Here is a 14,216-nt window from a genome sequence, read left to right as displayed (position 1 = left end):
ACCTAACCAAAAGAAAATGAAAAGAGGATCGGTGGCAGCTAGTAGGCCGGCGATGACGACCGTCGAGCGCCACCCGAACGAGGAGAGGCGCCACCTTCAGTCGACGTCGTGACAGTGGTTGACCAAATATAAATCCTTGCAGTAAAATTGGGCCAACGGCCAAATAACCAAGTATCCCGTTTCAGGCTCAATGTATAGACAATTTGGACCAATGAGAACTTGCCTTATGTAGCTATGAGTCCTGGACTAGAATCCCACACGCAGGTTCTAAACAGACGCTGAACTGAAAAACAACTATTTCCATTGATCGTTAATTCACTGCGTTGTGAATTTATCTTCCAATATTCTTACATCATATTTTGTGGGTGTAATGTTTACTGTTCATTTTTGTTTATTATCTATTTCACTTGCTTTAGCAATGTAAACATATGTTTCCCATGCTAATAAAGCCATTTGAATTGAGAGAGAGAGAGAATATGGTCCTCTGTAGTGCAGTTGGTAGAGTCACATGGTAGTGGGTTTGATTCCCAGGACTACCCATACGTAACAGGTACACACACATGACTGTAAGTTGCTTTGGATAAAAGTGTCTGCTAAATGGCAGATATTATGTCAATTATAAATCCTATTTGAACCATTCCAGTATTTTACTCCTGCACTAGTTGAGCTAAAGAACTAGTGAACAACAGTGTATGTATCCTTGTAACGCTTTCAATAAAGTTCAACAAACGATATCAGACGTCCCGACCTCCATTCTTCTAATCATTAGATAATACAACATAAAGTGGGACATTACAGAGGGGGGGTGAGGGGGGGGGTTAGTTTATTAGGATCCCCATTAGATACTGCACATGCAGCAGCTACTCTTCCTGGAGTCCACATGAAACGTACAAATACATGACAAATTACAGAACAGTTATAGACAAGAACAACATAAGATATTACATTAAAATAATAGTTAAACACAGAGTGTACAAAACATTAAGAACACCTGCTCTCTCCATGACATAGACTGACCAGGTGAATGATCCCTTATTAATGCCACTTTTTAAGTCCACTTCAGCAAGTGTAGATGAAGGGGAGGAGACAGGTTAAAGAACGATTTTCAAGCCTTGAGACAATGAAGACATGGATTGTGTATGTGTGCCATTCAGAGGGTGAATGGGCAAGACAAAATATTTAAGTGCCTTTGAACAGAGAATGGTAGAGATGCCAGGCGCACTGGTTTGTGTCAACAACTACAATGCTGCTGGGTTTTTCACTCTCAACAGTTGTGTATCAAGAATGATCCACCACCCAGATGACATCCAGCCAACTTGACACAACTGTGGGAAGCATTGGAGTCAACATGGGCCAGCATCCCTGTTGAATGCTTTAGACACCGTGTAGAGTCCATGTCCTGATGAACTGAGAGTTCTGAGGGGTACAACTCAATATTAGGAAGGTGTTCCAAATGTTTGTTATACTCAGTGTCTATTGGAAAGACACCAAGAGACAACAAAAATACTATTTACACACTGTTCATATATACACATTCATATCTTTATAGACAGTACAGTTAAATTAAATACATTTTGGGGGGGGTCAGGGGGGTCCTACATGTTTTGCATTGTCAAGTGACCCTTATGACAACAACAGAAACAGAATCCTGTTCAAAATACTGTTCACCAGAATCATGTCCCAAAAACAAGTCTGTGAAGTCTGTTATTATTCTATACTCATTTGAAAGTGTAAACTTTCTCACATTACTGTGCTACAGTGTGTAAAAAGTATACTTATTAAAACAAAGATGAAGTCCATCACCCTGGTAATCTTGATGTTTAGAATACCAGTGTGATTAAGTTTTCCATCTTTTTAATAATGATTCTATACTCAGAGATAACATCCCCAATATGTGGAGTCAGTATGATGGTCCATCTCTGTGACGTCTGATTCACAGTGTTTGAACAACATAGATAGTCAGTATGATAGTCCATCTCTGTGATGTCTGATTCACAGTGTTTGAACAACATAGACATGTTGTCATCAGAAACCCTATACCACAGTATGTTATTACTGCAAGGCTCCTGGGATTTGTTCAAATTGAAACTGAAACTTGACCTTGAGAACTGTTATTGCACTTTGGAACTGATAACTGTCTGTTAGTGTTTGACTCTCCTACAGTACAGTGGTGAAGTATATGGATGTGACTTTCTGACCCTGTAGTAACAGTTAGGCCCCGTACACACTCAGGTTGGACAACTGATTTACCACACATTGGACACAAAGATTGTGAATGATACTTAAAAAAAAAATATATATATATATATATATATATATATATATATATATATTTAACCTTTATTTAACTATTCAAATCAGTTAAGAACAAATTCTTATTTTACAATGACGGCCTACCCCAGCCTCCCCTAACCTGGACGATGCTGGGCCAATTGTGCGCTGCCCTATGGGACTCCCGATCACGGCCGGTTGTGATACAGCCCAGGGTTGAACCAGGGTCTGTAGTGACGCCTCTAGCACTGAGATGCAGTGCCTTAGACCACTGCGCCACTCGGGAGCCTTAAAATACTGTAGGCTAATACTGATATTCCTGTGCTATAACAGAGTTCATCTACACAAAATATTTCACACAACCAAATATTTCACAAACAACACTGTTTGTGCAGAAACACTCTGTTGTATTAAAACAGTTTTACCAAATGAGTTGTGCATTATTAGTTCTACAACTTCAGTGTGTACAGGGCCTTAAAGGAAACATTCCTCATCAAATCAAACTTTATTTGTCACATGCGCCAAATACAAAACAGGTGTAGACCTTACAGTGAAATGCTTACTCACAAGCCATTAAGAAAATGTTTACCAAATAAACTAAAGTAAAAAGTTATAAAAAGTAACACAATAAAATAACAATAACGAGGCTATATACAGGGGGTACAGGTTAGTTGAGGTAATTTGTACATGTAGGAAGGGGTAAAGTGACTGTGCATAGATAATAAACAGGAAGTAGCAGCAGTATAAAAACAAAGCTGTGCTTCAGTAGCCTGAAGAAAGTGAAAGTGAAAGTGGATGAGTTACTGAGTTATTACATGTAAGAACAGGAGCATTATTCTCTGGTAAACTCCAATAACCCTGAGTCTGTGTAGGAAATAGAGGTGTTGTTGGACACTGGAGCAGACACTCTACTTGGACTTTCCAGCTAAGCACATTGTTCATATGAACATCCAGGTACTTGTAGGAACTAACTGTCTGCTTTGTTGAATTGCATTTTGAAACTACTCCCCAACACTGCTTCACTGCTATGAGGATGACAACACATCAAACCGGAATATACTTCCCAGTAATGTGGCATGTAGTTCTAACTGATTTTGTCATGAAATAAAACAGAAGTGAAGAGCAGGAACATAAGAGTGGACCAGGACAGTTTCCCAGCAAGGGGTTAAGATAAAGAGACTCCTCCTACTAGTATGTAATGAAATCTTAGCTAATGCATTTCAGACATATTCATATCTCATTCTTAATAACGTATCTCTAAGTCATAAGGACCCAGAGGAAAAAGCAGCGAGAACCTGGTATTGAAGCTCTTGCAGTGTTGCGATCAGAAAAATATACAGCATGCTTTGGATAGACTTGAATGACCAGCATTTTTGACTGAAATGATTTCCTGTTTGTATTCCTGTCTTGTCAAAAGCAATGCTACTCCGTTCTGATCCACTCTTTTCCCAGGGAAAGTGAATCTTGTGTTTGTATTGATTGTCTTGCCATCTTTCATGTGTGTGAAATGTATTTAGAATGCACTTCGGGGAAGCTGTTGTATTGATTGAATGTTTATGTGTTCATCTTAGTTCATCTTAGACGTCTTTGTCATTTATGTCTTTGTCATTTGCTGCAGCCAGAAACACGATCCACCACCATCATGATTTCCAAGGCCGTAAAATCCATGTTGAAGGAAGTAGATTCTAACGGTAGCCTGATCCCTGTGTCCAGTCTGAACGACAGCTCTGGTAAACTGAATCTCCTCTCACTCATTGTGAAGACCAGGCCCAGATGTGGATGCTTCTGGCAGGAACCGAAATACCAGTCCAGAGGCTTTTCCCTGAGTGATGTGCTGAAGCCTGGAGAACCTGAAGACAAACCTTTAAACCCAGGTAAACACCAGAACAGCTCCTCCGGCAGGGTTGCCAGGTTTAGAAAAAAATTCCCGGAACGTTGACTACTCAAAACCCACCCAAAAGCCTGATAACTAGTCCAACCTTTATTTCCTACAGCAAGAGAGGAGTTGCTACATTTATACAATAAACCCTTTTTCCATAATTTAATCGAACCAATTAAGAAGCAATATCGACGTAACTTGTAATGACGTTAGAAGCAAAATGTGTTTTTTCATCCAAATTATATTTATTTGTGAACTATAACATGATGTAATAAAGGAATTTGAATATGTTGCAAGAGAAAATATATTATTAAACTCACCAGATAATTTTCCATCAATGGATGTCGATATTAAACTCAAAGACAGACCATATAAACAAAACACGGCAGTACAATAATGACAAGATAAACAATCAACTCTTATAAGACAGGGATCCTCTGATTAATCAATAAGGCCCGAGGGGGTGTGGTATATGGCCAATATACCACGGCTAAGGGCTGTTCTTACCATGATGCAACGCAGAGTGCCTGGATACAGCCTCTGGCTGTGGTATATTGGCCATATACCACAAACCCCCTGGGTGCCTTATTGCTATTATTAACTGGTTACCAACGTAATTAGAACAGTAAAAATAAATGTTTTGTGATACATTTGGTATATGGTCTGATATAGCATGGCTTTCAGCCAATCAGCATTCAGGGCTCGAACCCGGTTTATAATTGTAAATACATCCCTTTTGTGCATGTGCATAACTATAGATAAATCCTTTAAACCCAGGTAAACGTCGTCTTCACTGACATTTTCAACCTCTCCCTGTCAGAGTCTGTAATACCAACATGTTTCAAGCAGATCACCATAGTCCCTGTGCCCAAGAACACTAAGGTAACCTGCCTAAATGACTACAGACCCGTAGCACTCACGTCTGTAGCCATGAAATGCTTTGAAAGGCTGGTCATGGCTCACATCAACACCATTAACCAGAAACTCTAGACCCACTTCAATTTGCATACCACACCAACAGATCCACAGACTCCACACTGCCTTTTCCACCTGGACAAAAGGAACAGCTATGTGAGAATGCTATTCATTGACTACAGCTCAGTGTTCAACACCATAGTGTCCTCAAAGCTCATCACTAAGCTAAGGATCCTGGGACTAAACACCTCCCTCTGCAACTGGATCCTAGACTTCCTGGCGGGCCGCCCCCAGGTGGTAAGGGTAAGTAACAACACACTCGCCACACTGATCGTCAACTCCGGGGTATTTTAGGGGTGCGTGCTCAGCCCCCTCCTGTACTCCCTGTTCACTCATGACTGCATGGCCAGGCACGACTCCAACACCATCATTAAGTTTGCTTATGACACAACAGTGGTAGGCCTGATCACCGACAACGATGAGACAGCCTATAGGGAGGAGGTCAGAACCCTGGCAGTTTGGTGCAAGGACTACAACCTCTCCCTCAACATGATCAAGACAAAGGAGATGATTGTGGAATACAGGAAAAGGAGGACCAAGCACGCCCCCATTCTCATCGACGGGGCTGTAGTGGAGCAGGTTGAGAGTTTCCCCTCTCTCTGCCTCTAATCACCAACAAACTAACATGGTCCAAACATACCAAGACAGTCGTGAAGAGGTCACAACAAAACCTATTCCCCCTCAGGAGACTGAAAAGATTTTGCATGGGTCCTCAGATCCTCAAAATGTTTTATAGCTGCACCATCGAGAGTATCCTGACGGGTTGCATCACTGCCTTGTATGGCAACTGTTCGGCCTCCGAAAGCAAGGCACTACAGAGGGTAGTGCGAACGGCCCAGTAAATCACTGGGGCCAAGCTTCCTGCCATCCAGGACCTCTATACCAGGAGTTGTCAGAGAAAGGCCCTAAAAATTGTCAAAGACTCCAGCCACCCTAGTCATAGACTGTTCTCTCTGCTACCGCACGGCAAGCAGTAACAGAGCGCCAAGTCTAGGTCCAAGAGGCTTCTAAACAGCTTCTACCCCCAAGCCACAAGACTCCTGAACAGCTAATCAAATGGCTACCCAGACTATCCCCCCCCTACGCTGCTGCTACTCTCTGTTATTATCTATGCATAGTCACTTTAACAACCCTACCTGCATCTACATAATTACCTCAATTACCTCGACACCGGTGCCCCTGTACATTGACACATTGACTCTGTACTGGTACCCCCTGTATATAGCACCGCTATTGTTATTTACTGCTGCTCTTTAATTATTTGTTTTTCTTATCTCTTACTTTTTTCTAGGTATTTTCTTAAAACTGCATTGTTGGTGAGGGGCTTGTAAGTAAGCATTTCACTGTAAGGTACAATACAATACAACACCTGATGTATTCGGCGCATGTCACAAATCAAATTTGATTTGAAACACCAGAGCAGCCCCTCAGGCAGGGTGCTTGTGTTAACCAATAGCCTGCTGGAATAGGCTACTGGGGATGAGGTCATCATTTCAATCACTGAATGAAATATGAATAATATGTATATGAACTGAATATGCTTGTCAACAACAGCCAGTGTTTGTTTACCTGTAGCCTAATCTGACTGACTGTTACCGTCATTCTAATGTGTTCTAACAATTGATCGGCAATTGTGATAGAGCTTTGATAACTTTCAATTTAATGAACTAAACATGGCCATTAATAACTGCATAATAACACAAGGCTACAACAACAATAAACTGAAGTTATAGGCTATTTATTAAATCCGTGTGCCAGCTCTAAGTAGGCTACACAAGTGGTACAAATTGATTTGGAATGACTCCAGTGATATAGTCTTTTCTATTTTGTCAAATGATATTCTACAGTAGCCTACAATGGCATATCAATTAATAGGCTACTGGATGGCCAACAGATGCAAATGTGTCATTCTTCACATTTAATGTAAGTTTCATTGAGGATTCTTCCCCACAACAGAATCACGCGAGGGAGTTCCATAACTTAGATTTCACATTTCCACTCACGCAGCCCCCGAGACCCTAGAACTGAGCATGTGTAAAACACTATGCTTGATACTGTTTTCCATAACACTGAACCCAAACCGGCCGCGCGTGCGCCATCCTGCATACATTTATTTTGTCCCCCCCACACCAAACATGATCACGACACGCAGGTTAAAATATCAAAACAAACTCTGAACCAATGACATTAATTTGGGGACAGGTCGAAAAGCATTAAACATGTATGGCAATTTAGCTAGTTAGCTTGCTGTTGCTAGCTAATTTGTCCTATTTAGCTAGCTTGCTGTTGCTAGCTAATTTGTCCTGGGATATAAACATTGAGTTGTTATTTTACCTGAAATGCACAAGGTCCTCTACTCCGACAATTAATCCACACATAAAACAGTCAACCGAATAGTTTCTAGTCACCTCTCCTCCTTCCAGGCTTTTTCATCTTTGAACTTACATGGTGATTGGCATCTAAACTTTCATGGTATTACCACGACTACCCGAAAAACAGTTCAGTCTTTCAATCACCCGTGTGGGTATAACCAATGAGGAGATGGCACGTGGGTACTTGCGTACACGGTGTCCGGTCTGGTCAGCATGTAAGAAAAGATTACATTAGAATCAAGTTTAAACCACCTCCGACCGACTTGCTTCCATTGCGCTCTCGTGGTCCCAAAGTCTTTCCAGTGTTTTGTCGCCGTTATTTCTTGGTCCGCATCAGTTCTAGCGTGTTAATATACTGCTCAACAAAATAAAGGGAACACAAAAACAACACATCCTAGATCTGAATGAAATAAATAATCTTATTAAATACTTTTTCTTTATATAGTTGAATGTGCTGACAACAAAATCACACAAAAATAATAAATGGAAATCCAATTTATCAACCCATGGAGGTCTGGATTTGGAGTCACACTCAAAATTAAAGTGGAAAACCACACTACAGGCTGATCCAACTTTGATGTAATGTCCTTAAAACAAGTCAAAATGAGGCTCAGTAGTGTGTGTGGCCTCCACGTGCCTGTATGACCTCCCTACAACGCCTGGGCATGCTCCTGATGAGGTGGCGGATGGTCTCCTGAGGGATCTCCTCCCAGACCTGGACTAAAGCATCCGCCAACTCCTGGACAGTCTGTGGTGCAACGTGGCGTTGGTGGATGGAGCGAGACATGATGTCCCAGATGTGCTCAATTGGATTCAGGTCTGGGGAACGGGCGGGCCAGTCCATAGCATCAATGCCATCCTCTTGCAGGAACTGCTGACACACTCCAGCCACATGAGGTCTAGCATTGTCTTGCATTAGGAGGAACCCAGGGCCAACCGCACCAGCATATGGTCTCACAAGGGGTCTGAGGATCTTATCTCGGTACCTAATGGCAGTCAGGCTACCTCTGGCGAGCACATGGAGGGCTGTGCGGCCCCCCAAAGAAATGCCACCCTACACCATGACTGACCCACCGCCAAACCGGTCATGCTGGAGGATGTTGCAGGCAGCAGAACGTTCTCCACGGCGTCTCCAGACTCTGTCACGTCTGTCATGTGCTCAGTGTGAACCTGCTTTCATCTGTGAAGAGCACAGGGCGCCAGTGGCGAATTTGCCAATCTTGATGTTTTCTGGCAAATGCCAAACGTCCTGCACGGTGTTGGGCTGTAAGCACAACCCCCACCTGTGGACGTCGGGCCCTCATACCACCCTCATGGAGTCTGTTTCTGACCGTTTGAGCAGACACATGCACATTTGTGGCCTGCTGGAGGTCATTTTGCAGGGCTTTGGCAGTGCTTCTCCTGCTCCTCCTTGTACAAAGGCGGAGGTAGCGGTCCTGCTGCTGGGTTGTTGCCCTCCTACGGCCTCCTCCACGTCTCCTGATGTACTGGCCTGTCTCCTGGTAGCGCCTCCATGCTCTGGACTGTAGACTCCGTCTCATGCTACCACAAGAGTGAAAGCACCGCCAGCATTCAAAAGTGACCAAATAAAGGAGTGGTCAGCCAGGAAGCATAGGAACTGAGAAGTGGTCTGTGGTTACCACCTGCAGAACCACTCCTTTATTGGGGGTGTCTTGCTAATTGCCTATAATTTCCACCTGTTGTCTATTCCATTTGCACAACAGCATGTGAAATTTATTGTCAATCAGTGTTGCTTCCTAAGTGGACAGTTTGATGTCACAGAAGTGTGATTGACTTGGAGTTACATTGTGTTGTTTAAGTGTTCCCTTTATTTTTTTGAGCAGTGTATATATATATAGTTGAAGTCGGAAGTTTACATACACCTTAGCCAAATACATTTAAACTGAGGTTTTCACAATTTCTCACATTTAATCCTGGTAAAAATCCCCCTACTTAGGTCAGTTAGTATCACCCCTTTATTTTAAGAATGTGAAATGTCAGAATAATAGTAGAGAGAATGATATATTTCAGCTTTTATTTCTTTCATCACATTCCCAGTGGGTCAGAAGTTTACATACACTCAATTCGTATTTGGTAGCATTGCCTTTAAATTGTTTAACTTGGGTCAAATGTTTCGGGTAGCCTTCCACAAGCTTCCTGTCACGGTTGTCGTAGGGTTGAGACCAAGACGCAGTGGGAAAATGTACACTCATCTTCTTTTATTAGCGGACAAAGAAGGAAAACCAAAAACACAAACGAACTTGACAGTCTCGTCAGGCAAACAGCTAAACAAGAACAATCTCCCACAAAATACTAAAACAAACACATACCTATTTATAGGACCCTCAATCAGAGGCAACGAGAAAACACCTGCCTCCAATTGAGAGTCCAACCCCCAATTAACTAAACATAGAAATACAAATGACTAGACTGAACATAGAAATACATTAACATAGAACAGTGCCCAAAACCGGGAATAATAAATCAAACACCCTACTACTAACACCACCAGCCCGAACCACATAAAACAAATACTCCCTGCCACGTCCTGACCAAACTACAATAACAAATAACCCCTATTACTGGTCAGGATGTGACACTTCCCACAATAAGTTGGGTGAATTTTGGACCATTCCTCCTGACAGAGCTGGTGTAACTGAGTCAGGTTTGTAGGCCTCCTTGCTTGGACACACTTTTTCAGTTCTGCCCACAAATGTTCTATAGGATTGAGGTCAGGGCTTTGTGATGGCCACTCCAATACCTTGAGTTTGTTGTCCTTAAGCCATTTTGCCACAACTTTGGAAGTATGCTTGGGGTCATTGTCCATTTGGAAGACTCATTTTCAACCAAGCTTTAACATCTTGACTGATGTCTTGAGATGTTGCTTCAATATATCCACATAATTTTCTTTCCTTACACATAATTTCATGTCCTATTCCAGTACTTCCTCAAATATCACTATTATTGATAACCCACATCATCAAAATTATTCACACTTGTCTTCCTATTTCCACATAATCTGCCATGGTTCACCAGCCCAACAGGGCACACAACTAACCTTCCATTCACACACACACTTGTATGGCCAATACAACTAGGCTCTCACCCCGTTATAGCTATGCAGGGAACCAACCCCGCCGGGATTTACCCCCTAGGACTCACCCTTCGCAGGTTCCAGCCTACGGGGGCTTACTTTCCGGGACTCACCCTATATTTATAGTAATCACAGATATTAATCCACTGGGATTTACTATTGACTTTATAGTACTAGCAGGAACCAACCTACTAGGGAGTTACCCCCTGGGACTTACCCTACAGGGACCAGCCTGTGTGAGTTTACCTTCCGGGCCTTACCATTTACAATAAAGCTACGACCGGTCGTTACACAATGGGCCTATAGAATTAAACTTAGGCTGTCCAGGTCTGTATCCCATAATTAGTTCAGCCAACGATTCTCATCTCCCCAAGATGTCAAAATGAGTGGAAACAGATATAGGAACTAGCCTACCTTGTTTGTTGCCAACTCTGCTCCACTGATGTGGACTCTTTGGTTTGACTACAAATCGTGGTGAACCCTGCTCGCAGTGCATCTGTTAGGTTCTTATTTTTCTGAGTAAATAACTCACGGACGCTAGAGAAGCTTTAACCAAGTTTAATTCTGCCCAAAGGTTCTGTACAGCTGTAATTCAGACAGAAAAACATTTCTCACCATCACAGTTATATACATCCCACTTAAGACACTCCCTCTCTCCAATCCTTAGATCTTATGGTTCAACAGGAAAAGGGTAACAGGATATCTAACCCTTATTACTCCCTTAAGGGGATCTGACCTCACCTCCTGACCTTACCTAATCCACAGATGTACATCTGTCTTTCCTGTATCAACACGGTGCTCTCCTTCTGTCCCTCAACACATTCCAACGCCATCTGTCTTTCCTGTATCAACGCGGTGCTCTCCTTCCGTCCCCCAACACATTCCAACGCCATCTGTCTTTCCTGTATCAACGCGGTGCTCTCCTTCCGTCCCCCAACACATTCCAACGCCATCTGTCTTTCCTGTATCAACGCGGTGCTCTCCTTCCGTCCCCCAACACATTCCAACGCCATCTGTCTTTCCTGTATCAACACGGTGCTCTCCTTCCGTCCCCCAACACATTCCAACACCATCTGTCTTTCCTGTATCAACACGGTGCTCTCCTTCCGTCCCCCAACACATTCCAACACCATCTGTCTTTCCTGTATCAACGCGGTGCTCTCCTTCTGTCCCCCAACACATTCCAACACCATCTGTCTTTCCTGTATCAACACGGTGCTCTCCTTCCGTCCCCCAACACATTCCAACACCATCTGTCTTTCCTGTATCAACACGGTGCTCTCCTTCTGTCCCCCAACACATTCCAACACCATCTGTCTTTCCTGTATCAACACGGTGCTCTCCTTCTGTCCCCCAACACATTCCAACACCATCTGTCTTTCTACAGAAAACCATTAACTTCTGACATAAAACCCAGTCGTCTCTTTCACTCCTCATATTCTTTGCTTCTTCTCTATCATTTATTTAATATCTCAATGTTCGAAATGTCGAATCCAACAATACGGACCATATGGTCATGTGATATTTAAAACATGACACACAATGTAGTAGGTAAAATGTCCCTTACAGACAGCAATGCAGGCATTGGGGCACTCGCATACACCATGTAAAGGTGAGGGCACTCACAGAGGCCATAGGAAAAGTTGAGGCACTCACAGAGGCCAGAGGAAAGGTTGAGGGCACTCACAGAGGCCAGAGGAAAGGTTGAGGGCACTCACAGAGGCCAGAGGAAAGGTTGAGGGCACTCACAGAGGCCAGAGGAAAGGTTGAGGGCACTCACAGAGGCCAGAGGAAAGGTTGAGGGCACTCACAGAGGCCAGAGGAAAGGTTGAGGCACTCACAGATGCCAGAGGAAGAGTTGAGGCACTCACAGAGGCCAGAGGAAAGGTTGAGGCACTCACAGAGACCAGAGGAAAGGTTGAGGCACTCACAGAGGCCAGAGGAAGGGTTGAGGTACTCACAGAGGCTGTAGACAACGTGGCCAGGCTACAGACATGTTGTGTCTGTAAAATATATGTAGTTGCATTAAGATTATTGAAGGTCATACTGTTATAGAACCAATCAATACAAACCACACTTTTGACAGGTTAGCTTGTATTTTATTTACCTGAGCAGGCTTCCTTGCTAAGTTAAGGTTGGGTCTTGCTGCAGACACGAGAGCCCCCAAAAACTTTGCTTAATGAACTGCAAAACCTAATAGTCACAATTAACGGAGGAGGGAATCAAGTCACCTGTCAAAAGGATTATCTGAATCAGTGTTCACTCATGGCAGCAGAGCCATAGTAGTTGAAGGATTTTTTTTCTTCATATTTACCATTGACAACAAGTTCAATGTAGTCCTCAATGCAGGAGTCTGAACAGCAGACGCAGGCGCTGGTGGAGTTGTGGGTGCCGCCCAGCAGGTCCGCAGTGAATTAAAATCAGTCAGGGCATGATATAGCCAAAGTTAACTAATTTGCCATGATGCTTGATTAGCATACTTGCTTGAATACTGACTAATTTCCCAATAACACCATGTGCTTAAAACATAGGGGGAAAATACAGAGATAGCGCTATGGTATCTAAATCATTAAATCAGAAAAAGAAATGTTGTTTTAGCTTAAAAGCTTTATTAATGTTACCTCCTGGGGGTGAAATCCACAGACACCTCTCTGAAGCCCCTTTCTGAAGCCCCTCTCTGAAGCCCCTCTCTGAAGCCCCCCGAGCAGAGTTGTCCACAAACCTACATTGGGCAATTCTCTACCTGTAACAATACGTAAGGAAGCATGTGTTAGGAAGTCCCAGCTGGTGTCCACCATCTCACACCACTCTCAAGCAGCTCACCCCACTACGCATCCCCCACACCTGAACCCGGGAGTCAAGGGGTGATGAACTCTAGCTCTCTCTGGAACTTTCCTTAACCTGTCGTGATTGGTTGACAAGATCACAGCTTGAGACTTTGACACTGTGTGTAGCCTCTTTGTTACAATATGCCATGACAATTTGATGGCCTAATATTGTAATAAAGTTGCAGTTCATTAGTATTTAAGACCTACATTTAATGACAGGTATTTCTAGTAATACAGTCTGTTTTCTAGATGAACACAAAGTTCAGATGTCATGTGCCTATGCATGGCCATTATCTCTTGTCATAATACATACAGTACCTTCTGAAAGAGGTCATGCCACCTTTTCTTCCTCAGAGCTGGCATGTTGCCGCATCGACAGGCCAAACCCCTGTGGTGGCAAATGTCTGCAAGTGGGACATCCACTCCCTTATGGGGCTGTAACCAACAGGATGAATGTAACACACTACCACAAGAACAATTAGCAATACAATGGAAACCTAATGTAAACTAGGCTAAAACATTTAGCCTACAATAACACATGGTGTTATTGGGAAATTAGTCAGTATTCAAGCAAGTATGCTAATCAAGCATCATGGCAAATTAGTTAACTTTGGCTATATCATGCCCTGACTGATTTTAATTCACAAAGAAATGACCTAGTCAGCTGCACAACTGAATGCATTCAACTGAACTGTGTCTGAATCAGAGAGGTGGGGGGCTGCCTTAATCAACATCATTGGACATTCAACTGAACTGTGTCTGAATCAGAGAGGTGGGGGGCTGCCTTAATCAACATC

General features: G+C 43.0%; 1 protein-coding gene across 1 annotated transcript in view; it reads left to right on the top strand.

The window, feature by feature from the left end:
- Positions 1-3,019: 3,019 nt before the first annotated feature.
- The window catches only part of LOC106595550 (gasdermin-E), a 57,070-nt gene continuing 45,873 nt past the window's right edge, over positions 3,020-14,216 (top strand). Inside the window, exons 1-2 of the mRNA XM_045697133.1 lie at positions 3,020-3,225; positions 3,890-4,145. Of these exons, the coding sequence (XP_045553089.1) occupies positions 3,214-3,225; positions 3,890-4,145 (268 nt within the window). The 5' untranslated portion in view covers positions 3,020-3,213. The remainder of the gene's footprint in view (positions 3,226-3,889; positions 4,146-14,216) is intronic.

Source organism: Salmo salar, chromosome ssa02, assembly GCF_905237065.1.
Source record: "Salmo salar chromosome ssa02, Ssal_v3.1, whole genome shotgun sequence".
Lineage (NCBI taxonomy): Eukaryota > Metazoa > Chordata > Actinopteri > Salmoniformes > Salmonidae > Salmo > Salmo salar.
The sequence above is the reverse complement of the archived record's forward strand: the minus strand, read 5'-3'. Positions and strand labels throughout refer to the sequence as shown.